The sequence below is a fragment of the Bufo bufo genome, chromosome 6 (assembly GCF_905171765.1).
Source record: "Bufo bufo chromosome 6, aBufBuf1.1, whole genome shotgun sequence".
In the NCBI taxonomy this organism is placed as follows: Eukaryota; Metazoa; Chordata; class Amphibia; order Anura; family Bufonidae; genus Bufo; species Bufo bufo.
Window position 1 is genome coordinate 400,095,888 of NC_053394.1, and position 24,184 is coordinate 400,120,071.

General features: G+C 41.9%; 1 protein-coding gene across 1 annotated transcript in view; it reads right to left on the bottom strand.

The window, feature by feature from the left end:
• Positions 1 to 2,689: 2,689 nt before the first annotated feature.
• LOC121004499 (oocyte zinc finger protein XlCOF6.1-like) overlaps positions 2,690 to 24,184 on the bottom strand; it is a 417,876-nt gene continuing 396,381 nt past the window's right edge. Inside the window, exons 3-6 of the mRNA XM_040436759.1 lie at positions 11,399 to 11,493; positions 10,938 to 11,037; positions 3,646 to 3,729; positions 2,690 to 3,606 (exon numbers count right to left, since the gene is read on the bottom strand). Coding sequence (XP_040292693.1) covers positions 2,798 to 3,606; positions 3,646 to 3,729; positions 10,938 to 11,037; positions 11,399 to 11,493 — 1,088 coding nt within the window. The 3' untranslated portion in view covers positions 2,690 to 2,797. The remainder of the gene's footprint in view (positions 3,607 to 3,645; positions 3,730 to 10,937; positions 11,038 to 11,398; positions 11,494 to 24,184) is intronic.

The window sequence follows — 24,184 nt, forward strand, 5'->3', positions numbered from 1 at the left end:
TGTTCTGTAGTCATTTTCACAGGGCAAAGGACATTTTTTAGAAATCCATTGATGGAACGGGCTCTCCATGGAGAACGATAGGCGTATGCTTCTGGCTAGCATTGCTCACAGTGCAGTCAACGTCTCTAATGGTCGTGATAGGGGTAAATCCTGACCATAGGAGCCGGTGAAGTCACAGTGAACCATACTAATGCCGAGCCTCCAAAGCCCTTGGCCTGTGCAATCAAGAGCTGCGCTAAGTAGAGTACAGTATCAAATAATAAAAAGTTTTGTACCATGGGGTAGGGAAGTATGTCTGGTTTCAGCTTTGAACCCGTAAAAGCGATGTTAAAAAAATTATACAAAAATAACAGTTAATAGCAAAATATAAAAAATAAATATATTATTACTTTATCGTAAGCAATAAGCGTTCTGCAGGTGAAACACTTCGACGGAAAGTGGTGTCCTGTCTTTCGATGCGATGAGACACCCTTTGTAGCAGATCGTCAAAATTGTCGACGCTCATCTGTAAGTAGTTATGAAACTTGTCCGGATAAATCTGCAGTTCGAGAAATAGAACTTCAAATGCTCCCCTTCTTATTCTGGCAGAAGTAATCGGATGCACCCAATAGCGATGGCGCTGTCTGGCTCGAAGACGTTTTCTCCAGCAGAAAACAAGGATTAGAGCCTGAAATTCAAACCAAATGTGGTCCGGCATCATCTTTGCTATCTTTTGAGGCAGCATCTGAGGGGTATGCGACCTTCGGTTGTCTCTTTATAGCCACTGTACAATTTGCATGTGAAATTGGTTCTTTTGGTCTTTGAAAATTTAAATACTGGATCCGTTATTCCGTCTGAAACCAGATGATAACGGATGAGACTGATCCGTTATTTTACCGGATCCGTCAAAGATATCCGTTTGTATATGGTTTCACGGACCCGGCAGGCATTTCCGGCAGCGGAACTGCCTGCCGGAATCCAACAACGCTAATGTGAAAGTAGCCTAAATAGTGTAAATTTTTTTATAGTTATATCTACTGAGCTGTGTGGGGCTCATATTTTTTCAAGGCCAATCTGTAGTTTTTATTGATATCATTTTGAAGTGTGTGTGACTTTTTGATCACATTTTATTAAATTTTTTGGGTTAGAGAAGCAGTGAAAAAAAGGCAAATTAGGCATTTTGACCCTTTCTTCATTATGCCATTTGCCGTATTGGAAAAATATTTTTAGATTTTAATAATACGAGCATTTTCTGACGCAGTGATATCCATGTTGTTTCTATTTTTTGTTATTTATGTATTTATTTTTGTATTATACAGAAAGATTTAAAAAAGTGATTTACATATTTATTTATTTTTGATATTTTGAATTTTTTTTTTAAAGTTTTTTATGATTTTGAAGCACATATTTCAGCCTACAAAATCCAATTGTTTATTTTTAATTCTGAACATTCATGGATTTTTAAAATCCATTTATTGCAGCTTGAAAACCCTGGGTGTCACTTGATCACGGCATCTAAAAGGTTTTAACGACCGCGATCGGCATTATTGCCGGTCGCGGTCATTAACCGCGGGTCTCTGCTATTTGAAACAGAGGAGACCCGCTGGCCATGACACCTCCTGCACGCGCAAGCGGGCTTAATGTTTGCCTATCGCTCCAGCACTGTAGCGAACGGGTTAAACAAATCCCACAAAGTCCATTGGACACAATGCAATTCCTGACTAGAGATGTCCCAAACTATTCGCCGGCGAACAGTTCCCGGCAAACATAGCTTGTTCGCGTTCGCCGCGGCCGGCGAACATATGCGATGTTCGGTCCGCCCCCTATACATCATCATTGAGCAAACTTTGACCCTGTACCTCCCAGTCAGCAGACACATTCCAGCCAATCAGCATACCCTCCCTCCCAGACCCTCCCACCTCCTATCAAAAAGCAAGGACAGCATCTATCTTAGATTTATTCTGAAGCTGCAGTGTCACAAATTTGACTAAGTTGTAATTGCAATGCGATTAATACAGGTTATGTTAATCGCATTGCGAATTCAACTTAGAGCTGGGTTCCTAATGGTTGTATTGCTAGAATATAACAAAGATTGAGAATATAGTGCTATATTCGTTAAATTCATTAATTCTAGCAATACAACCATTAGGAACTTAGCTCTAAGTTGAATTCGCAATGCGATTAATGCAGGAATTCAACTTACCACACTCTGCGTCAACTACGTAATTTTCCATGGGAGTTTTGCCATGGATCCCCCTCCGGCATGCCACAGTCCAGGTGTTAGTCCCCTTGAAACAACTTTTCCATCACTATTGTGGCCAGAAAGAGTCCCTGTGGGTTTTAAAATTTGCCTGTCTATTGAAGTCTATGGCTGTTCGCACGGTTCGCCCGTTCGTGAACATTCGCGGAAGTTCGCATTCGCGAACGGAAAATTTTATGTTCGCGACATCTCTATTCCTGACTACCAGCTCTCCTGCAACTCCATAGTTTCTGAGGCAACAGCTAAAGGAGGATGACACAAGGATAGAAGATGTAAAAGTAAATGTTTATTAACAATTGATAACGAGTTTGTCTATGTGAAATATTCTATGCATATGGTGGATCTATAGGTGCGTTATCTGGATTCTGTTAGTTTTTTTTGGATAAAAGACACATACATATTCATATTTTAATAATTATTTTGTGATATATAACGATATATAAGATATGACGACTTCTGTGAAGGAGTTCAAAGATGTTTAATAACATAAAATATTGAGAACATGAAAATGATAGGAAACAAGATTTCATTTGTATTAAAAAATTACTCTTTCTCAATTCAATGTGAAAATGGCTTCTCTGCTTTGTGAAGTCTCTGATGTGCAACAAGAGGTGATTTCTGAGCAAAACATTTCCCACAATCTGAACATGAAAATGGCTTCTCTCCTGTGTGAATTCTCTGATGTACAACAAGAGCTGATTTCTGAGTAAAACATTTGCCACATTCTGAACAGGAAAACCGCTTCTCCCCTGTGTGCATTATTTGATGGGCAATTAAAGATGATCTGTGAGTAAAACATTTCCCACATTGCGAACATGAAAATGGTTTCTCTCCTGTGTGAATTCTCTGATGTGCAACAAGGTCTGCTTTCTGGATAAAACATTTCCCACATTCTGAACATAAAAATGGTTTCTCCCCTGTGTGACTTCTCTGATGTATAACAAGAGCTGATTTCAGCGTAAAACATTTCCCACATTCCAAGCACAAAAATGACTTTTTATCTGCGTGAAATCTCAGATATTTAATGACATCGGATTTCTGTATAAAACATTTCCCACAATCTGAACATGTAAATGATTTTATATCTGTGTGAATTCTCTGATGTTTAATGAGATCTGATTTCTGTATAAAACATTTCCCACAATGTGAACACAAAAATGGCTTTTCATCCTTGTGAATTTTATGATGTTTAAGGAGATCTAATTTCTGCATAAAACAGTCTCCACATTCTGAACATGAATATGGCTTCTCCCCTGTGTGAGTTCTTGGAGTTTCAGCCCATCCTTGTTCTTTGTTTTGCTTAACAGTCTGTGATGAATCCAAAGATTGGACCCATTGAAAAAGATCAGTTGATTGATTAATGCTATGATAGGTTGAGGGTATATCTGGCACAATGGCATGCTCTTCAAATGTGTCCTCTTTGATACCACAAACATTTTCTGTACGATCTAAAGATATCAGGTGTTTCTTTGAGCTTGTGGTACAGTCACCTGCCAAGAATAAAAGTCATTGTATTATTTTTTTTTATAAAATAACCATCATAACCTAATTACATTCTTGAATAATGAGGACAGTGGTGGCAAAACAGATCACAATCTAACAGTAGACCTCAGAGTCAAGAGCAGGCAGGTCATGATGTTAGGTCACAAGGGTGTTCTCTTGCAGGTTGTTTATCCTGCCCTGATGTTGGGTCTGCCATTACAAGACTCTGCGGAATGAGAGTTTGAAGAGGTTAGAAGAACAGGTCACAAACCTTTCCCTCTGATCAACACTGTGGGTTGCCATATATTGTTACCGCTTGTGCTCAGAAGTTATATTAGAAAATAACTTTTCAGAATATTTTCTAAATGTGTGATTTTATGGAACTTGTGGATTCTCGAAGATGTAATTTGTTGGTGCGAGCTAAACTGTGACGTGGAGTCTAAAGAATCCCCTGTTCTTCAACCTTTACTTTCGCAATGAGGGATGGAATTTGCTGCAGGAAGATCTCCAGGCTGTGGTCACTAGAATAATCATGGATTAGCAGAAGTAGTGCTGATTGGTAGGCAAGTCTGCAGTGGCTATTATCGGGAGAAGGGCCAGGATGCAAAAAGCCAGAAGAAAAATGGGAACAAAATCAGAAACTTAGCCAAGGGTCAGAGACAGGAGAAGTACAATGAGTAACAGGAAGACAATCTAAAGAACAAGTCAGTATTGTGGTCACGGACAAAGCCATGGTCAGGATAAACACATAGGAATAAGAGCCAGGTAAAGTATGTACATTCACCACCAGGCCTGACGTAATGTTGGCCTTGGCAACTTGATGCCACTGAAGATGGGACTAAAGTAGTGAGAGAAGCACCCAATTGTCTAGGAAATGGATGATGTCACTTGCCAGGACACAGTGCTGGAAATGGACAAGGTGAATAACAGGCTACAAGAGACTTTGCTCAATTGCAGAGATCTTCCTGAAGCAACAGATGAGTCCATCAGTTGGCCGAAGATGCTGGTATATGTTATCCTTTTTTTTTAACCCCGATGGTCATTGAGGAAACTCAGAGAATACTTGGTACTGTATTCTCTCTTTCAAACAGCAAATACTGTAAGCTCAGAGAACAGAGGATTTCAGAATATAAAAATTTTAGGGCCAAAGAACAAACAGCCAATAAAACCTGTGTAGTCAGGATGAATAAAGCGGTTATCCTGAAAAAGATAATGTTGACTTATCCTCAGGATAGGTCATCATTATTACATCAGCAAAGGACCAGGCCCTGGCATCCCCCCTGATCAGCTGTTTCAGGGAACTGCTTTGCTCACCGAAGCTCTGGTGGGCAATGCAGAGTTCCGTCAGATTTCTAAGCACAGAGATGTACATCGTATAGTGGCAGTGCTTGTTATTGCAGCTCAGCCCCATTCACCTGAATGGGGCTGAGTTGCAAATAGGCCATGTGATCCATGTTCAGTGATGTCACTGGCCTAGGAAGTTGCTGCAGCGCTCAAGGCCAGCTGATCAGAGGGGGTCCTGGGTGTCGCACCCCCGCATCTGATACTGATGACCTATCCTGAGGATGTCATAAATATATTTTCCTGGATAATACCTTTAAAGAAGTAATGAAAGAATACTACAAGTTTGACGAGTTACTATGTATATAAAAGGCTGGTACACTATATAGTCTAAGCCCAGCATAAAAAAATGATCCGCTACTAGGCGTACAGATAGCAGACCGCGTTCATAAATTGAGTTTGTACGCTGATGATATAATACTCACGCTTACAGACCCTGCATCCTCCCTATCCTCAGCCCTAGACATTATCACTCACTTCGGCCAACTATCTTACTACAAACTAAACTCCTCCAAATCCCAAGCATTACCCATTAACTTGTCCCCCCAAACAGTCCAGCATCTCCAAGGAAAATTCATTTTAGATTGGCAACCTAACCAAATTCAATATCTAGGTATTAACCTTACCTCCTCAACCCATGGTCTTTTTCTAGCTAATTACCCCTCCTTGCTATCTAACATCAAAAAAGACCTTGACCAATATAATAAATTTGAGGTGTCTTGGATTGGCAGACTGGCCACCTTTCAAATGTTCGCATTACCAAAATTCCTTTATTTATTCAGGGTCCTACCCATCAAAATCCCTATAGCATACTTCTCGCAATGTAATAAGGTACTGAATGCCTTCCTATGGCATGGGAAAAAGCCTAGAATTGCATCCAAAATCCTACACACCAGGAAACAAGTAGGAGGCATTAGCCTACCTAATATCTATGACTATTACTTAGCGTCACAAATAAGCCCCCTGGAGAGCTGGTGGAAATTAGACTTTTCTAAACAATGGACTCACATTGACTCCACAGAAGTGATAGGAGGAAACCTCAAAGATATACTCATAGCCTCATTATCCGAAAAGTTTATCAATCCTAAACTGTCTTTCCTTGCCTCTAATGCCCTAAACTGCTGGATAAAATATCATACCCTCACTAGCAAAGAGGCTCCTTCCAATATGAATCCAACCCCTTTAGCGGTCCTTGACCATCTTATCCCCGACTTGGGAGTAGGTACATGGAGAAGATATGGTCTGACAGAAATCCCCCAACTTTATCAGAATGATAACCTAAAGTCCTTTGAATGCCTACATAGCATATATAAGGTTCCCAACACTGAATTTTACAAATACCTTAGAATCAGGCACTTCCTAACTGAAAACCCCACTTTACCATCCATCAATAGACAATTAATTGAGATATGGTCAATACCTACTCAATTCTCAAAAACCCTTCGCCCTATTTATTCCCAACTCAGTAACAAAGATAACTTCAATAAATCCACACCGTTGATATCGTGGGAAAAAGACTTAAAATCCGAATTCTCTTCTCTGCAATGGAAAGCAGCGTTCAAATATATCTCAAAAAACATAACATGTGTAACACAGTATGAATCATTTGTGAAGACCGCTTTAAGATGGTATTTCACCCCTGAAAGGCTACACACTATTTATCCATCGGTTTCACCAAGATGCTGGAGGGACTGTGGTAATAAAGGCACGTTATTCCATATCCTATGGGACTGCCCAATAGTGAGGCCTTTTTGGGTTGAAGTCTTTTCCCTAATCTCCCAACTCTCAAATACAGAGTCAACCCTGTGATCCCCTTCCCCCTCCTTAGCATTATTGATGATAGATATCATGGATATACCTAGCTCACTTAGAGGTATAGTTTGTCATATCCTCCTCTCAGCCAAATTGGCGATCACCTCCAAATGGAAATCTCCATACCCGCCCACTATACTTGAGGTCACACAAAGGGTTAACAAAACTTGCCTATATGAACAAATCATGGCCTCTGCATCCAGCAACACAACCTGTAACACAAATAAATATGAAAAAACATGGGGTATTTGGAAGTCTTCTAGATATATGCTCCCCCCCTGATCTCCTGCTCTCCTTAGCAAAATTGCAGAAGACTATTCTGCATCCATGTATGTCCTCATTCCCCCCTCTCTGGTGCACTCTGAGGAATTGTAGAGCCTATGTTTTATTATTACTGTTTGATGTTTTCTTTGTATATTATTTCTGTACAACTTGTAAACTCATATTTACCATCTATGCAGACCTGTGATTCCGCTCCCTCTAAAAGGGATTTGTTGCTCATCTATTACTGCGCTCACCTGCGTGTGTTGAACAGTTCTAGCTGTACTATATATTCATTTATACGTCTGTACTTTGTACTTCTGTTCTTTAATGAATATACTTCAATAAAAATACTTTGACTTTAAAAAAATGATCCGCTGGACTTGTTCTATTGCAGTTTACAGTACAAGTGATTCGATTTCTTGGTCAAGTCTCGTAAGGGGACTACAGAATACAGTACTCCTATTCCCTATAATCACATAAATGCATTTTTTAATAAAAAAACTTTCAAAAACATGAACAGTATCGCCAAGTCAGAAAAAACGTGGGAAACATAAACATTAAAATATTTATCAAGTGAAAAAAATCTAAATGTAATTTGATGTTTCTTGGTTATGTTGAATACCCGCCCCCCCCCCCCCCAAAAAAAAAAGTCCTCACAATTTTTTTTTTTTATATATAGTTAAACATAATAAAAACTATTCAGATTTGGTATCCCTGTAGTTGTGCTGACTCATAGAATAAAGCCATCATATCATTTTTAGCGCACACTGAACGATGAAAAAACAAAACTCAAAAATCCCAAAACTAATTGCGGGGTTATTTTCCTATTTCACTCCAAAAACAATTTTTCCCCGTTTTATAAGCTTTTGCAAATTACATGGCGACATAAATAACTGCAACATAAATAAATAAGCACTCATATGGCTATGTGAGCGGATAATTTAAAAGGTGATGGCTCCAGGAAATCAGAAAATAAAAAGCAAAAATGAATATTGTCCGCCCTGAGGGGATTCAACTTTTTGGGTTCAAGGTTATTAATATATCTGACTCTTTCTGCACATGTTCTGTATAAGAAGAAAAGCAGAATGCTGGGAAATACTTTATCCTCTCTCTTAAGGGGCCCATACACCTTCAGTAGCTGTTGGGAGGGAAAAAGATGTTGCTCCCCTGTCAAAGAACAGAAAGGATTGAGCTCTGAAACTTTATTTTTAAAGACATCTAAACAGGAGCGTAGCTATAGGTAAAGCGGCTGCTTTTGGGCCCGAACTCAGAAGGGGCCCACCCAGGATGAAGACTAAAAGATTTCATTGTCAGGGCACCATCAACAGTATTATACAATGACCTTATATACAGTGATACTGCAGGAAACGGACGCAGCGGCTTCTGGGCCTCACCTGAGAGAGCAATCTTGACTAGCCACGGGAATGCCGATTGCACAGGAGAAGGGGCAAAGAAGTTTCTGGGAGGGGGGCTCATTCCAAAATTTGCTGTGGGGCCCAGTCATTTCTAGTTACACTACTGCATCTAATACAGTAAATCCACCACTTACGTTGCATTCAGGAAACAATAAACTCAATTTGTGATAGCCTCTCATAGACCATCAGAGGTTGAATGTAGTCCTGAGGTGGGACTGTGCTGGAAGTGGTAGTGGCGCACACTGATTGGCTGAAGTCAAGCAACAGTATACAGGGCCAGTTACAGCCACTGTTTCAATCTGCCTCACCACAAGTTCTACTGCGCCACATTTGGAGATCAACCAGACAAGTTTTACTGCTGAATTCAATTTTGGTGAAGACGCAGTATTTGGAGAATGGTGAGACACATTTTATAGACAGCTGGCCAGAAATACTACTGCCAGATGAGTAAAATTTGGGTGAAGGCGCAGAACTGTGACACATTTGGTGAATGACATTACACATTTTATCGACAGCTGGCCAGAAATACTACTGCCTGATGGATAAAATTTTGGTGAAGGCGCATAAGTGCGCCACAATCTCAGAACAACACAAGAATTAACTCTCACCTGCTGAATTAAATTGCTGTGAAGTCACAGCTAAGTAGTAGACTAGCAACTGCACTTCCAGTAAATTGGCCAGGTGGGGGTTTAGCTTGCACACACACACACTAAATGCTGGTCGTGAATAGTTTTCTCACAGTAAGTTTCCTGTAGATCTGAGCATTATGGATGTTTCACAGTGAAGAGGAGGACAAGGAGAAGAAGGTGTCTAGGTGGGAGAAGGAAATGATGATGGTGAGAACACTGTACTGCTTGGGGATACGGCCTTGCTGTCACAAAGAAGACTAGGAGGAGGACAAACTCGTTCCTATTCAGAATGGAGGTCCACAGGGTCTGGCTGATGCCGCCTCATGTGCTGTGCAGCAACCGAGCTTGGCCTAGGTCTGGCATGTTTTGAGCCTGCACCCATAGTATCAGTGGCATCACCAGTTCCCAACCTGACCACAATAAAATAGATCTGGCCCTGGCTGTTTTATTTTTTTTTAAGGTTTTGGCCATACGTTGCCTCTGCTTCTTATTGCCACCACAGCGACCACACTTTTCCTCAGATGTAACTGCCTCCTCAGCACCCTGATCCGGCTCACAAGTCCTGTCCAACACACATTCATCATTATTGTCCTCACTCCCCCCCACACACACACACACCAATTTGATCAGACTGTGATATGCCATCATGGACTCCTTAGCTCCCCTCACGATTCCCTCCTATGTATTTGCCCAAGTGCCACTGTGACCATGTCTACCACTGCTCCACTGCACCACCACTGTGACTACAAGTGCCATTACTACTACTATCACCACCAACACAGTTATACATTGGATCCCCCACCTCCGCCTGAATCTCCTCCTCATGAAGGTCCAAAGGCTTCTCACACAAGTCATCAACAAGAAGACTATCTTGAATATCTTTCACAGCACATGGGGTGTTGTTGCCTCTTCTTAGGACACAAAAGGCATCCTAGCAGGAGGTGGCCGTGAAGACAAAAGTGACGTAAGTGAAAGGCTTATCTGGGACCGCAAGGTAGAGAAGGATGAATGTGATGACAGTTGGCTTAAAGACACTGTGTCAGAGTCAGAGACGATATCGACCAGTCCACCATGTCATCTTCTATGTCTTTAATAATAATCTTGCACCTACCAGAAGCAAGGGAGAACTGTGGCCTACTACTACTACTGGCAAAAAGGGTGGTGCCTACGGTGCTGTTATTGTTGTTTGCACTAGTACAGCCACCCACATTCTCACTTGCGGATAATGAAACACAAGTCTTTTGTTTTCCACTCTGACATTTTATTATGGGGCCTATTTCAAGAATGTCAAGTCAAACATTTGGCATGGTAGCAAAAATTGTAAGTGTTTCTTCTCTAAGTAAAAGACAGATGAGCAATTAAACAATCCTCCTCTTCTACGAATACACTGCACACTGGTATAGACAATTTACAATGATATAGTAGATCACCCAGGACCCAGGATCACCCAACACCCAGAAACTCAATGAGCTGTCTCTGAGCTAATAAGGGGAGGCCCACCTCCCTCCATGTTCATCCTCCCTGTCCATTTTCCATCCGATTTGTATAGTAAAATGACAAAGCTAATCGGCAAAACTTGTGATTCATTTGGCAGCAGAATTTTTGTGAAATTCGTAACCAAATTGATTTGCTCATCTCTACATTATCTGTTTCCATAGAGTCATGGTTTCAACATACAATGGCTGCCTACCCAAACACCAATTAATATTGTATGTTGAGGGATCTTCTCTGCTTTATTTAGTGGTTGCTACTCACCTTGGGAGTTATCTGTAGGAATGTCTTCAGTACTTTGCTCATCACTCTTCACATATGTTTCTGTAGTCTTAATAATGTTCAAATCTTCACTCTTTATCTGCTGTGAAAGAAATATTGCAAAAGTCATATATTTGGAGAAGTCAAGTGTAATGTTTTATACAACCATAAAAAAAGAAATCAGTAACTAATATAACAACCAAAATTACTGGACAAATATCTGCAGGTCTCCTGTATAAATCCAACCTCTTGGTTCCTCATTCCAACCATCAGTCTCCATAACCAGAAAACTGAGAAGAACCAGACAACATGTAATGTCTATGGTAAGCTGTACTCCTGCCATCCTTACCTTTCTCATTATACAATGAGAAAACATATAATAATGTTGTATAAAACAAGACTGAACACAAGATCTTAATAGCCTTCTGCAGATCATAGGGTACATTTCATGAAACATTATCTACCTGATAACCTTGATCAACATTGTGATGTTCTTCTGACCCATCCAGTGGAAGAAGAGGACTGGGACATCTCTCCAATGTTCTTCTCTCTTCCTTCACTGTAGGAAACACATGGAGTGACTAAATTCATTCCTTATATACAGATAATGAGATGACACATGTATTTAGTCATGTCTATTACCTGGTGATGTGAGGGGCCAGTGATCCTCCATCATGACGTCCTTGTACAGATCTTTGTGTCCTTCTAAATACTCCCACTCCTCCATGGAGAAATAGACGGTGACATCCTGACACCTTATAGGAACCTGACAACACAATGATACAGTCATCACCCAGACACCTTCATAGCGTTTCTGTATAATATCCCAGCATTCCCAGCAGGGTCACCTCTCCAGTCAGCAGCTCAATCATCGTGTTGGTGAGTTCTAGGATCTTCTCTCTATTGATTTTCTCATGTATCAGGGGCTGAAGTGGAGGCCTCATGATCGGCATCAGGGTTCTTCCCCATTCCTCAGACACAGGTGCCTGACAGCGCTCATTAGAGGTCTTCTTCACTACTGTGTAGTCCTGGTTATGGAGAGACATAGTAATAAATATCACTCCATACATCTCCAGAGTCCCTCACCTCTCCAGTCATGTCCATCTGTTAGTAACATAGATAAGATGATGTAATGTGACATCATCAGAATCTCTCACCTCTCCAGTAAACTGGAAGAGAATCTCTAGGGTGAGATTTATTATACTCTCCACCATCTTGTCCCTGTCCCTATCCATGCTTGACGGGTCAATCAGGAGAAGGATCTTATATAGAAGATCTCAACTGAGCAGATCCTATATTGTAGGAACCTGAATGGAGAGAAGATGTAAAATACAATTACTGTTGTTACTGTAGAGCCCCTCAGGTACCAATACAGTGAATTCCCTTTTATTTGAATCAAAGTCTGATCTAATTTTTCCACTTCCTCGGAAAATGTAACTTTCAGATAAAAGAAAGAAATTTGCAGTTAAGTAATGTGCCCTTTAAAGAATGTTGCACTTCTTCACATTGCAGCATATTTGTCTCGTAAGGATTTACCACACAAGTTAGTTTCCTCTCCTAGTGCATTGGAGTCTATGAGAATAACAATCTAATGATTGCTTCTTATAGTTCCCATAGGGAACTATAAAAAAGTGTAAAAGATTTTTTTTTCCGTTTTTTAGAAATAAAAAAATAAAAAAATTCTATTTACTCCCCTTTTCCTAAAATGAGAATAAAAAATGTAAAAAAATAAAATAATACACAGGATGGGCATCTCCGCATGTGAAAACGCCAGTACTATCAAAATGCTAAAGCATTAATCCGATATGGAAAAAGGCAAAATGAAAAAAAGGGTAAAATTTCCGATTTGCCATTTTTTGGTCGCTACTCCTCCCACAAAAAGTTAAATAAAAGTGATCAAAAAGTTGTACACACTCCAGAATGGTATCAATGAATGAAAAGAACGCCCCACAAAAAATGAGCCCACATACAGCTCTACACTGCGTGCAGAATTATTAGGCAAATGAGTATTTTGACCACATCATCCTCTTTATGCATGTTGTCTTACTCCAAGCTGTATAGGCTCGAAAGCCTACTACCAATTAAGCATATTAGGTGATGTGCATCTCTGTAATGAGAAGGGGTGTGGTCTAATGACATCAACACCCTATATTAGGTGTGCATAATTATTAGGCAACTTCCTTTCCTTTGGCAAAATGGGTCAAAAGAAGGACTTGACAGGCTCAGAAAAGTCAAAAATAGTGAGATATCTTGCAGAGGGATGCAGCACTCTTAAAATTGCAAAGCTTCTGAATCGTGATCATCGAACAATCAAGCGTTTCATTCAAAATAGTCAACAGGGTCGCAAGAAGCGTGTGGAAAAACCAAGGCGCAAAATAACTGCCCATGAACTGAGAAAAGTCAAGCGTGCAGCTGCCAAGATGCCACTTGCCACCAGTTTGGCCATATTTCAGAGCTGCAACATCACTGGAGTGCCCAAAAGCACAAGGTGTGCAATACTCAGAGACATGGCCAAGGTAAGAAAGGCTGAAAGACGACCACCACTGAACAAGACACACAAGCTGAAACGTCAAGACTGGGCCAAGAAATATCTCAAGACTGATTTTTCTAAGGTTTTATGGACTGATGAAATGAGAGTGAGTCTTGATGGGCCAGATGGATGGGCCCGTGGCTGGATTGGTAAAGGGCAGAGAGCTCCAGTCCGACTCAGACGCCAGCAAGGTGGAGGTGGAGTACTGGTTTGGGCTGGTATCATCAAAGATGAGCTTGTCGGGCCTTTTCGGGTTGAGGATGGAGTCAAGCTCAACTCCCAGTCCTACTGCCAGTTTCTGGAAGACACCTTCTTCAAGCAGTGGTACAGGAAGAAGTCTGCATCCTTCAAGAAAAACATGATTTTCATGCAGGACAATGCTCCATCGCACGCGTCCAAGTACTCCATAGCGTGGCTGGCAAGAAAGGGTATAAAAGAAGAAAATCTAATGACATGGCCTCCTTGTTCACCTGATCTGAACCCCATTGAGAACCTGTGGTCCATCATCAAATGTGAGATTTACAAGGAGGGAAAACAGTACACCTCTCTGAACAGTGTCTGGGAGGCTGTGGTTGCTGCTGCACGCAATGTTGATGGTGAACAGATCAAAACACTGACAGAATCCATGGATGGCAGGCTTTTGAGTGTCCTTGCAAAGAAAGGTGGCTATATTGGTCACTGATTTGTTTTTGTTTTGTTTTTTAATGTCAGAAATGTATATTTGTGAATGTTGAGATGTTATATTGGTTTCACTGGTAAAAATAAATAATTGAAATGGGTATATATTTGTTTTTTGTTAAGTTGCCTAATAATTATGCACAGTAATAGTCACCTGCACACACAGATATCCCCCTAAAATAGCTAAAACTAAAAACAAACTAAAAACTACTTCCAAAAATATTCAGCTTTGATATTAATGAGTTTTTTGGGTTCATTGGGAACATGGTTGTTGTTCAATAATAAAATTAATCCTCAAAAATACAACTTGCCTAATAATTCTGCACTCCCTGTATACACATAATTACAAAAAAAGTTATAGGGGTCAGAATATGACAGCAAAAAAATAAAAATGAATTAATTTTTTTTTCAGTATCAAAATGCAAGAAAAACCATGCATATGTTAGGTATCGCCAGATTCGTACTGACCTGGAGAATGAAGATCACAAGTAAATTTTACCGCACAGTGAACGCCGTAAAAAAAAAAGAAGTAAAACTGTGTCAAAATTGCGTTTATTTATTTTTTCCAATTCCACCACCCTTTCCCACTTCCCACTACATTCTATGCAATATTAAATGGTGGTGTTGGAAAGTACAATTTGTCCCGCCAAAAAATAATGTGACTGGAAAAATAAAAAAAGTTATGGCTCTGGGAAGGCGGGGAGCTCAAAACAAAAACGCAAAGTCAAAAAATCCTCTGGGGGTAGAAGGGGCTATCGAACTATATAACTAGGAAAGGAAAGGTAATTATCATCAGATTGTTGGGGGTCCGACACCCAGGACCCCGCAGATCAGTTGTTTGAGAAGGCACTGGCGCTCCTTTGTGCGTCGTAGCCTTCTCGCTGATTACCCTAGGTCAGTGATGTCACAACATTCTATCATATAGTCTCACCTCAGCCCCTGTTCACTTGAATGGTACGAGCAGTGGTAATAACGCAGAGCCGCCTCTACATGGATAATATTGAAGTAGAAGAATAGTTTGCAGGAGCACCGCTGCCTCTTCATACAGATGATCGATGGCGGGCAGAAGTCAGACCTCCACTAATATGATACTGATGACTAGTGTTGAGCGAAGCGATCATAGATCCAAAGTTGCTTCAGTCAAAACTTTGTTTGAATGCATGTACGGAGATCCATCTCCGTATAGCATTTAAATGTATGGGCTGCACGGAGGTGACATTCATTTTCTCCTACGTCTCGCAAGACTTTGGTGAATAACTTCGGACATCAATTACTCAACTTGAAAACCATTTTAACACTTGGATCCAAAGTCGTCTTAGGTACCCAGGTACCGGTAGATACCAAAGCTGACTTCAGATCCCAGTTTTAAAATAGTTTTCAAGTTGAGACATCGAAGTCTGAAGTTATTCACCGAAGTCTTGCGAGACTTCCGAGATAACGAATTTCACCTCTGCGCAGCCCATACATTTGAATGCTGTATGGAGATGGATCGCCATACAGCATTCAAACAAAGTTTTGACCGAAACGACCTCAGATCTATGATCCAGAGCAAACTTCACTCATCGCTACTGATGACCGATCCTGAGGACAGATCATCAGTATACCAACACATCTCTTTAATGTAACGGTTCCATTACAAAATACAAGTCATCTCACAAATAAACAATCCCTGATGTAAGCAGTGACTGTACACATACCTCCACCTGCACCGCTGGACACTACATGTATGGGGGAGGGGGAGACTAGTGGGCTAAAGGACCTTTCATGATGTCATGAGCATGTGACCATGTGTGGGAGGAGTCAGGCTCCAGGCTGTGCTGCTGGAGGAGATAAAGGACCTGTGATGATGTCATGAGCATGTGAATATGTGTGGGAGGAGTCAGGGATCACATGACCAGGTTCTGTAAGTTTTAGAGCTAATTTGATGGTGAGAAGCTTGTGATCTCCAGTAGAATAGTTCCTATCAACAGTCCTGCCCCTGGAGCTCTTTTGTGTCAGTGCTGCTCAGCTCCTACAGATGACACATCCTCCTCCAAGAAGAACTGCCTTGTGATATCAGGACAATGAAAGAGGAGGCTTGCTTTCGGGGTTTAGAATGCAGCTTCTGCTTGAGGTGTCCAATCCTTGGGTTTCATCTTTATTGTGGTAAGAGAAGAGATCACGGGAGAAAAATGTAAAAGTAGACCTCGCAATAAGATATCAATCACTACAAAATCCAAATACTAAACTTTATTAAAAGATACTTATTAAAGATGTGGAGCACTGCCCAATACCAGGCAAACAATCCCCACCACCCTGGGAGTCTACACCAAAAAGCCGGGTACACTGACAAAAGGTGCCCCAAGTTTGCAAGGGTAAGTCATGTCTCCTCTGTGATAATACACTAGGGGAGCCAAAGGTGTAGCAGGACTAAACCACATATATACACTGCGTGCAGAATTATTAGGCAAATGAGTATTTTGACCACATCATCCTCTTTATGCATGTTGTCTTACTCCAAGCTGTATAGGCTCGAAAGCCTACTACCAATTAAGCATATTAGGTGATGTGCATCTCTGTAATGAGAAGGGGTGTGGTCTAATGACATCAACACCCTATATTAGGTGTGCATAATTATTAGGCAACTTCCTTTCCTTTGGCAAAATGGGTCAAAAGAAGGAATTGACAGGCTCAGAAAAGTCAAAAATAGTGAGATATCTTGCAGAGGGATGCAGCACTCTTAAATTTGCAAAGCTTCTGAAGCGTGATCATCGAACAATCAAGCGTTTCATTCAAAATAGTCAACAGGGTCGCAAGAAGCGTGTGGAAAAACCAAGGCGCAAAATAACTGCCCATGAACTGAGAAAAGTCAAGCGTGCAGCTGCCAAGATGCCACTTGCCACCAGTTTGGCCATATTTCAGAGCTGCAACATCACTGGAGTGCCCAAAAGCACAAGGTGTGCAATACTCAGAGACATGGCCAAGGTAAGAAAGGCTGAAAGACGACCACCACTGAACAAGACACACAAGCTGAAACGTCAAGACTGGGCTAAGAAATATCTCAAGACTGATTTTTCTAAGGTTTTATGGACTGATGAAATGAGAGTGAGTCTTGATGGGCCAGATAGATGGGCCCGTGGCTGGATTGGTAAAGGGCAGAGAGCTCCAGTCCGACTCAGACGCCAGCAAGGTGGAGGTGGAGTACTGGTTTGGGCTGGTATCATCAAAGATGAGCTTGTGGGGCCTTTTCGGGTTGAGGATGGAGTCAAGCTCAACTCCCAGTCCTACTGCCAGTTTCTGGAAGACACCTTCTTCAAGCAGTGGTACAGGAAGAAGTCTGCATCCTTCAAGAAAAACATGATTTTCATGCAGGACAATGCTCCATCACACGCGTCCAAGTACTCCACAGCGTGGCTGGCAAGAAAGGGTATAAAAGAAGAAAATCTAGTGACATGGCCTCCTTGTTCACCTGATCTGAACCCCATTGAGAACCTGTGGTCCATCATCAAATGTGAGATTTACAAGGAGGGAAAACAGTACACCTCTCTGAACAGTGTCTGGGAGGCTGTGGTTGCTGCTGCACGCAATGTTGATGGTGAACAGATCAAAACACTGACAGAATCCATGGATGGCAGGCTTTTGAGTGTCCTTGCAAAGAAAGGTGGCTATATTGGTCACTGATTTGTTTTTGTTTTGTTTTTGAATGTCAGAAATGTATATTTGTAAATGTTGAGATGTTATATTGGTTTCACTGGTAAAAATAAATAATTGAAATGGGTATATATTTGTTTTTTGTTAAGTTGCCTAATAATTATGCACAGTAATAGTCACCTGCACACACAGATATCCCCCTAAAATAGCTAAAACTAAAAACAAACTAAAAACTACTTCCAAAAATATTCAGCTTTGATATTAATGAGTTTTTTGGGTTCATTAAGAACATGGTTGTTGTTCAATAATAAAATTAATCCTCAAAAATACAACTTGCCTAATAATTCTGCACTCCCTGTATGTAGTCCTGTATTAATACCCCTTAAAAATGGGGATGAACTAAATGCATACCTCCCAACTTTAGTAAGTCAGAAAGAGGGACAATATCAGTTGTTCGCATAGTGTACCATGGCAAATTTTTATATACTAAGCCACGCCTCTAACTCCGCCCAATGCATAACTATACTCAGTCCCCTTAGGGTTATGGGTAGGGATGAGCAAATCAACTTTGGATGAAACATCCGAAGTCGATTCGCATAAAATTTCGTTTCAATACTGTACGGAGCGAGCGCTCCGTACAGTATTAGAATGTATTGGCTCAGATGTATAATGACTTCATAAATTGATTTTTACTGTAAAAAAAAACAATTTTCTGAACTCAGGAAATGTTTTTTTTACAGTACAAATCAATTTATGAAGATATTACGCAAAGTCTCGCATAATCTGAGCCAATACATTCTAATACTGTACGGAGCCCTCGCTCCGTACAGTATTGAAATGAAGTTCTATGTGAATCAACTTCGGATGTTTCATCTGAAGTCAATTCACTCATCCCTAGTTATGGGTGAATAGCTTAAAACGTAATAATATCCTTACAAATAATTTTAGGCATAAAAATAGTCGCAAGCTCCCTTTTTGCAAATATTTAGAAGTGGCGACTGCGAGGCGGGGGCCGGTACTCCAGCCCTGACACATTTACTATCTTTTACGCCTGTAAATAGGTGTAAAAGAGGAGTAGTAGGCCCGAATAGTTTTTACTCCATGCACATGGAGTGCCAGAGGTGCACCTAATTCATAAATTGGGCTAATCCTCCAGCAGTGCCAAGGTGGAACAAAGATCGGCATAAAAAGCCGGCCTTTGTAAATGACCCCTAATATGTATACCTGATAAAATCTATCATAAGGTACTATACCTCCCAACTTTTTGATCATTCAAAGAGGGACACTAATGGTTCATTGCGTGAAAGATCCATTTTGTCCTGCATTTTTATACATTTCAATAGTTTTCTCTTATGAAATAGGGCAAAAAATATCTGAATATAGACATTTCTAAAATTCTAATTGCATCAAATAATGAAATAATATACAAGGTGGGCTCTAATATACCAAACACTTTCTGGGTCAATATTGTACATGCAGTAATGAAAATCTATACCTCAGATCGAAAAGAGGGACATTTATGGCGCAAAGAGGGACATGGCGACTTGGGTCAAAAAGAGGGACACTAGGGAGGTCTGTAAATGGTGTTATAGGCTTGTATGAGACCTGAATGGAATTGTCACGGTCCCTCCCGTGACAGGGGTGAGAAGATCGGATAGACTTGCTGCACGTGAGGCTATCTGACAGGTCTTTTTGTTTTCCTCTTAGTAGGTTGTTGTTTGATAGTATCTCACCTCTCCTCAGGTTCTGCTCGTTATCAGTGATGAGGCTCTATTTAGGTCTGCCTCACACTGCTAACCATGCGGTTGATATTTCCTCTTGGAGTTGCTAGAGCTTGTTTTGGATCTCCTGCTTCTCCAGACATCTCAAAGCTAAGTGCTTGTTACCTTTCTGTTGTTGTTTTCTGGTGTGTTTTGTTCTAGGCCTCAGGAAGATGCGGGTTCCTTCATCTGGGAATGAACCCGCTGTCTCGTCTCCTGCTTCTTATTCTAGGGATCGTCAGTTTCAGCAGGACCTAGGTATCCGGCGTATGAGCATTTCCACCATCAGGATCTGCTCATACTGGCAGGAGTTAGGGAAAGGCCTAGGGACTACTAGGAGGTCACCATCCCTCTTCCTTAGCTTTTGCAGCCTAGACTGTTATCTATTCCTATGTGTGTCTCTGGTGTTTCCCCCTTCCCCGTGACATTATCAACCGCCCAAAAAACTGTTATCCTTTGTTTTGTCAGTGCAGCTATGGATACTGTTTCTGTACTGGTCTATCGTATGCAGGGGCTGTTCTTTGGAGGTGGCTGACCTCCGCACGGCCGTTGCACAGTTTCAGAGATCACAGGCGATGTGTTCTGGCAGCGGGAACCATGCCTGGCCTGAACCGAAGGTCGCTCTCCCGGATACAGGACTGGTGCAAGGATTTTTGCCACCCTAGGCAAAAGCTAATTTTGTTGCCCAAACAGACTGTACCCTTCATTGTGGTAAGGCCACGTTTTCTCCCTCCAGCTATATACCATCTCATCCCCAGATCCCCACAAGTGTCATCCACAGATCCCCACTAGTGTCATCCACAGATCCCCATCAGTGTCACCCACAGATCCCCATCAGTGTCATCCACAGATCCCCTCCCTGCCTAGGGCTGCCTCCTAGCTAATTTATTCACTTCACTTGCCGCTGAGGTAAATGCAGAGAAGGGCCGTAATCTCGCACAGGCGCACTGGATACAGTAGTCTGCGCCCGTGCTGACTACTGGCAGAAGTATCGTCGAGGGAGGTGTGCTGGAAGACAGTGCATGCGCACTTCGCTCGACGATGCCTCTGCTAGTAGTCCGCACTGCCCTGGCGCAGACTACTGTATCCAGTGCGCCTGTGCGAGATTACGGCGCTTCTCTGCATTTACCTCAGCGGCAAGTGAAGTGAATTAATTAGCTAGGAGGTGGCGCTGCGGGCCGGATAAAAAGGTCCTAATGCTAAGCCTGGCCAGAGCGGCTCTCTACGTGCTGGAGTACTTTGCTTATGGGTGGAGCCGGCTCTGCCCGGATAGGTTTTCCGGGGGAAGTGACAACTTTGTTCGGTTCAGGGAATTGTGCAAATTATACTTTAGACTACGTCCTAACTCTTTAGGGGACGAGAGTCAAAGAGTAGGTATTATTATTTCATTGCCGAGAGGTGACGCTCAGTCTTGGGCTTTCTCTTTGCCAACCGGATCACAACCCTCCAGTCTGTAGATGAATTTTTCAGAGCTCTGGGGCTTATCTACGATAACACAGATCGGGTTTCCCTGACAGAATCTAAATTGCTTGTCTTGCGTCAGGGAGAACGTTCTGCTGAGTCCTATTGCTCTGAATTTAGGAGGTGGGCAACTGATACGGAGTGGAAAGACCCAGCTCTCCGTAGTCAATTCTGTCAAGGGCTGTCTGAGAACCTGAAGGACGCCTTGGCATTTCACGAAAATCCAGAATCATTGGAGGCGGCCATGTCTCTAGCTGTACATATTGATAGACGCCTGAGGGAGAGATCTAAAGTACCTCTCCCCCAGGACGTATTATCATATGGGGAAGCGGCCTCTTCTGACACTCTGGGTAAAGAGACACTAGAGTTCATTTCTGGTGATGAGCCAATGCAATTGGGGCAGGTCACTCCAGAACAAGGGGAAACTTTAGGGTTAAGAAGAGACTTTGCTCTTTCTGTGGTAAAGGAGGACATTTTGTTAACATATGTCCTTATGTTAAACATCAAGGTGAAAAAGGAAAAAAAAAAAGAATGTGTTTAGTCCTCTTCTCACTCTTGGTAGTGTGGGTGGGGAATCTGAGAATGTACTTTTGTCATTTTACCAGTAGTACCCGATTTCTCATGCCTGCCAAGGTGGCGCTAGACTCAAAACCTGTGGGAATTGAAGTATTTATTGACAGTGGGGCAGGGGTTAACCTAGTGGATGGCCAGTTCGTCCGTATGCATGGTTTGACAACAAGCGTATTAGACAAAAATATTTCTGTGTTTGCGATTGATTCCGCTCCTCTCTCTCAAAAGTGTCTGTCTCAAATGGTGCAGGACATTCGCTTAAAGGTGGGAGATTCTCATATTGAATCCATTTCATGTTTTGTGCTGGAGGGCTTGCCTGATCCTCTGGTGCTAGGTTTATCATGGTTAGCCAAACATAACCCTTCCATCGATTGGCAAGCGATACAAATTCTCGATTGGAGTGATTACTGCATTGACAACTGTCTCAGCACGTTGCTTTCTGTTGTAACTACTAAAATGTTAGCTTCTTTTCTTTTGGATTTTTCTGATGTATTCTCTGAGGGTGGAAACCAGGAGTTGCCTCCTCATCAGGAGCATGATTGCCACGTCAACCTTATTCCCGATGCTAGATTGCCAAAGTCTCAGTTGTATAATCTTTCTGAACCCGAAACAGTAGCCATGCGAGAGTATATCACCGAGAGTTTGGCTAAAGGTCATATTAGACCATCCAAATCACCACTGGCTTCAGGGTTCTTCTTTGTTAAAAAAAAAAAAGGTTTGAACTTTTAGGCCATGTTTGGACTTCCGTGAGCTTAATCGCATCACTGTCCGTGATCCCTATCCCCTTCCTTTAATCCCAGGTTTATTTAATCAGATTGTCGGCACCAAGGTGTTCTCTAAATTGGATTTGAGGGGGGCATATAATCTGGTAAGAATCAAGAAAGGGAACGAATGGAAAATGGCCTTTAATACTCCTGAGGGTCATTTTGAGAATCTGGTCATGCCTTTCGGTTTGTCCAATGCTCCTGCTGTTTTTCAACACTTCATCAATGACATCTTTCATCATCTGGTGGGCAGATTTGTAGTGGTTTATCTGGATGATATTTTAATTTATTCTCCTGATATGGAGACGCATGAGGATCACGTGAGACAGATCTTACAGATTCTAAGAGAGAATAAATTGTATGCCAAGATGGAAAAGTGTGTGTTTGCAGTCCCGCAAGTGCAATTCCTGGGGTACCTACTCTGATCTTCGGGTTTCCGTATGGATCCGGAAAAAGTCTGTGCTTTGTTGGACTGGGATCGACCCGAAGATCTGAAGGCACTCATGCGATTTTTGGGGTTCACCAACTACTACCGTAAATTTATTTTGAATTACTCAACTGTTGTTAAACCATTAACTGATATGACTAAGAAAGGCGCGGATTTATCAGTGTGGTCTGAAGAAGCATTACATGCTTTTTCAGCGATAAAGGAATGTTTTGCTTCTGCTCCTATTTTGGTGCAACCTGATGTGTCACAACCATTCATTGTGGAAGTTGACGCATCAGAGGCAGGGGTTGGAGCAATCCTGTCGCAGGGTCCTTATCCTAACAAATGGCGCCCTTGTGCTTTTTCTCTAAAAAACTCTCTATTACCTACATCATAATTTATTTTGGCAGTAGAGAGTTGCTGGCCATTAAGTTGGCTTTTGAGGAATGGCGTCATTGGTTGGAAGGAGCGATTCATCCCATTACGGTAATTACTGATCACAAAAATCTGGCTTACCTGGAGTCAGATAAACGTCTGAACCCAAAGCAGGCCAGATGGTCGTTGTTTTGTACGAGATTTAATTTCATTGTCACTTATGGCCCTGGGATTAAAAATGTCAAAGCGGATGCTTTGTCGCATAGCTTTCCCGGGGGGAAGGGGGTGGTGATTCGGAGGATCTTGGTCCGATATTGGCTGATGGGGTGGTTGTATCTGCCCTTTATCCAGAACTTGAGGCAGAGGTGTTGGAGGCCCAGGGAGAGGCACCTGATTCCTGTTCTCCAGGGAAGTTGTTTGTCCCTTCAGAACCACAGCACAAGGTGTTTAAGGAACATCACGGTACTGTTCTTACTGGACACCCTGGGAGCAGATCCACTGTGGATCTCATTTCCCAGAGATTCTGGTGGCCAGGGTTACGTAAATGTGTTCAGGGCTATGCTGCAGCTTGTGAGACTTGTGTGCGTGCCAAGGAGACGCATACTCGGCCTTCAGGATCTCTACTTCCCTTGTCTATCCCACCCCGACCCTGGACTCATTTGTCCATGGACTTTATTACAGATTTGCCTAATTCTTCAGGGAAAACTGTGATTCTGGTTGTTGTTAATTGCTTCAGCAAGATGGCGCACTTTATAGCATTATCAGGTTTACCTAATGCCAAAACTCTCACTCAAGTGTTTATCGAAAACATCGTGAAACTACACGGCATTCCCTCTGTGTGCCTGAAAGAGGGAATCAATTTGTTTCCAGATTCTGGAAGGCGTTCTGTACTCGTCTGGGGGTCCAATTGTCCTTCTCTTTGGCCTTTCATCCTCAGTCGAATGGACAGACTGAGCGCACTAACCAGAATCTGGAGACCTATATGAGATGTTTTGTCTCGGAGAATCAGGAGGAGTGGTCTTCATTTTTGTCGTCCGAGTTTGCCATAAATAACC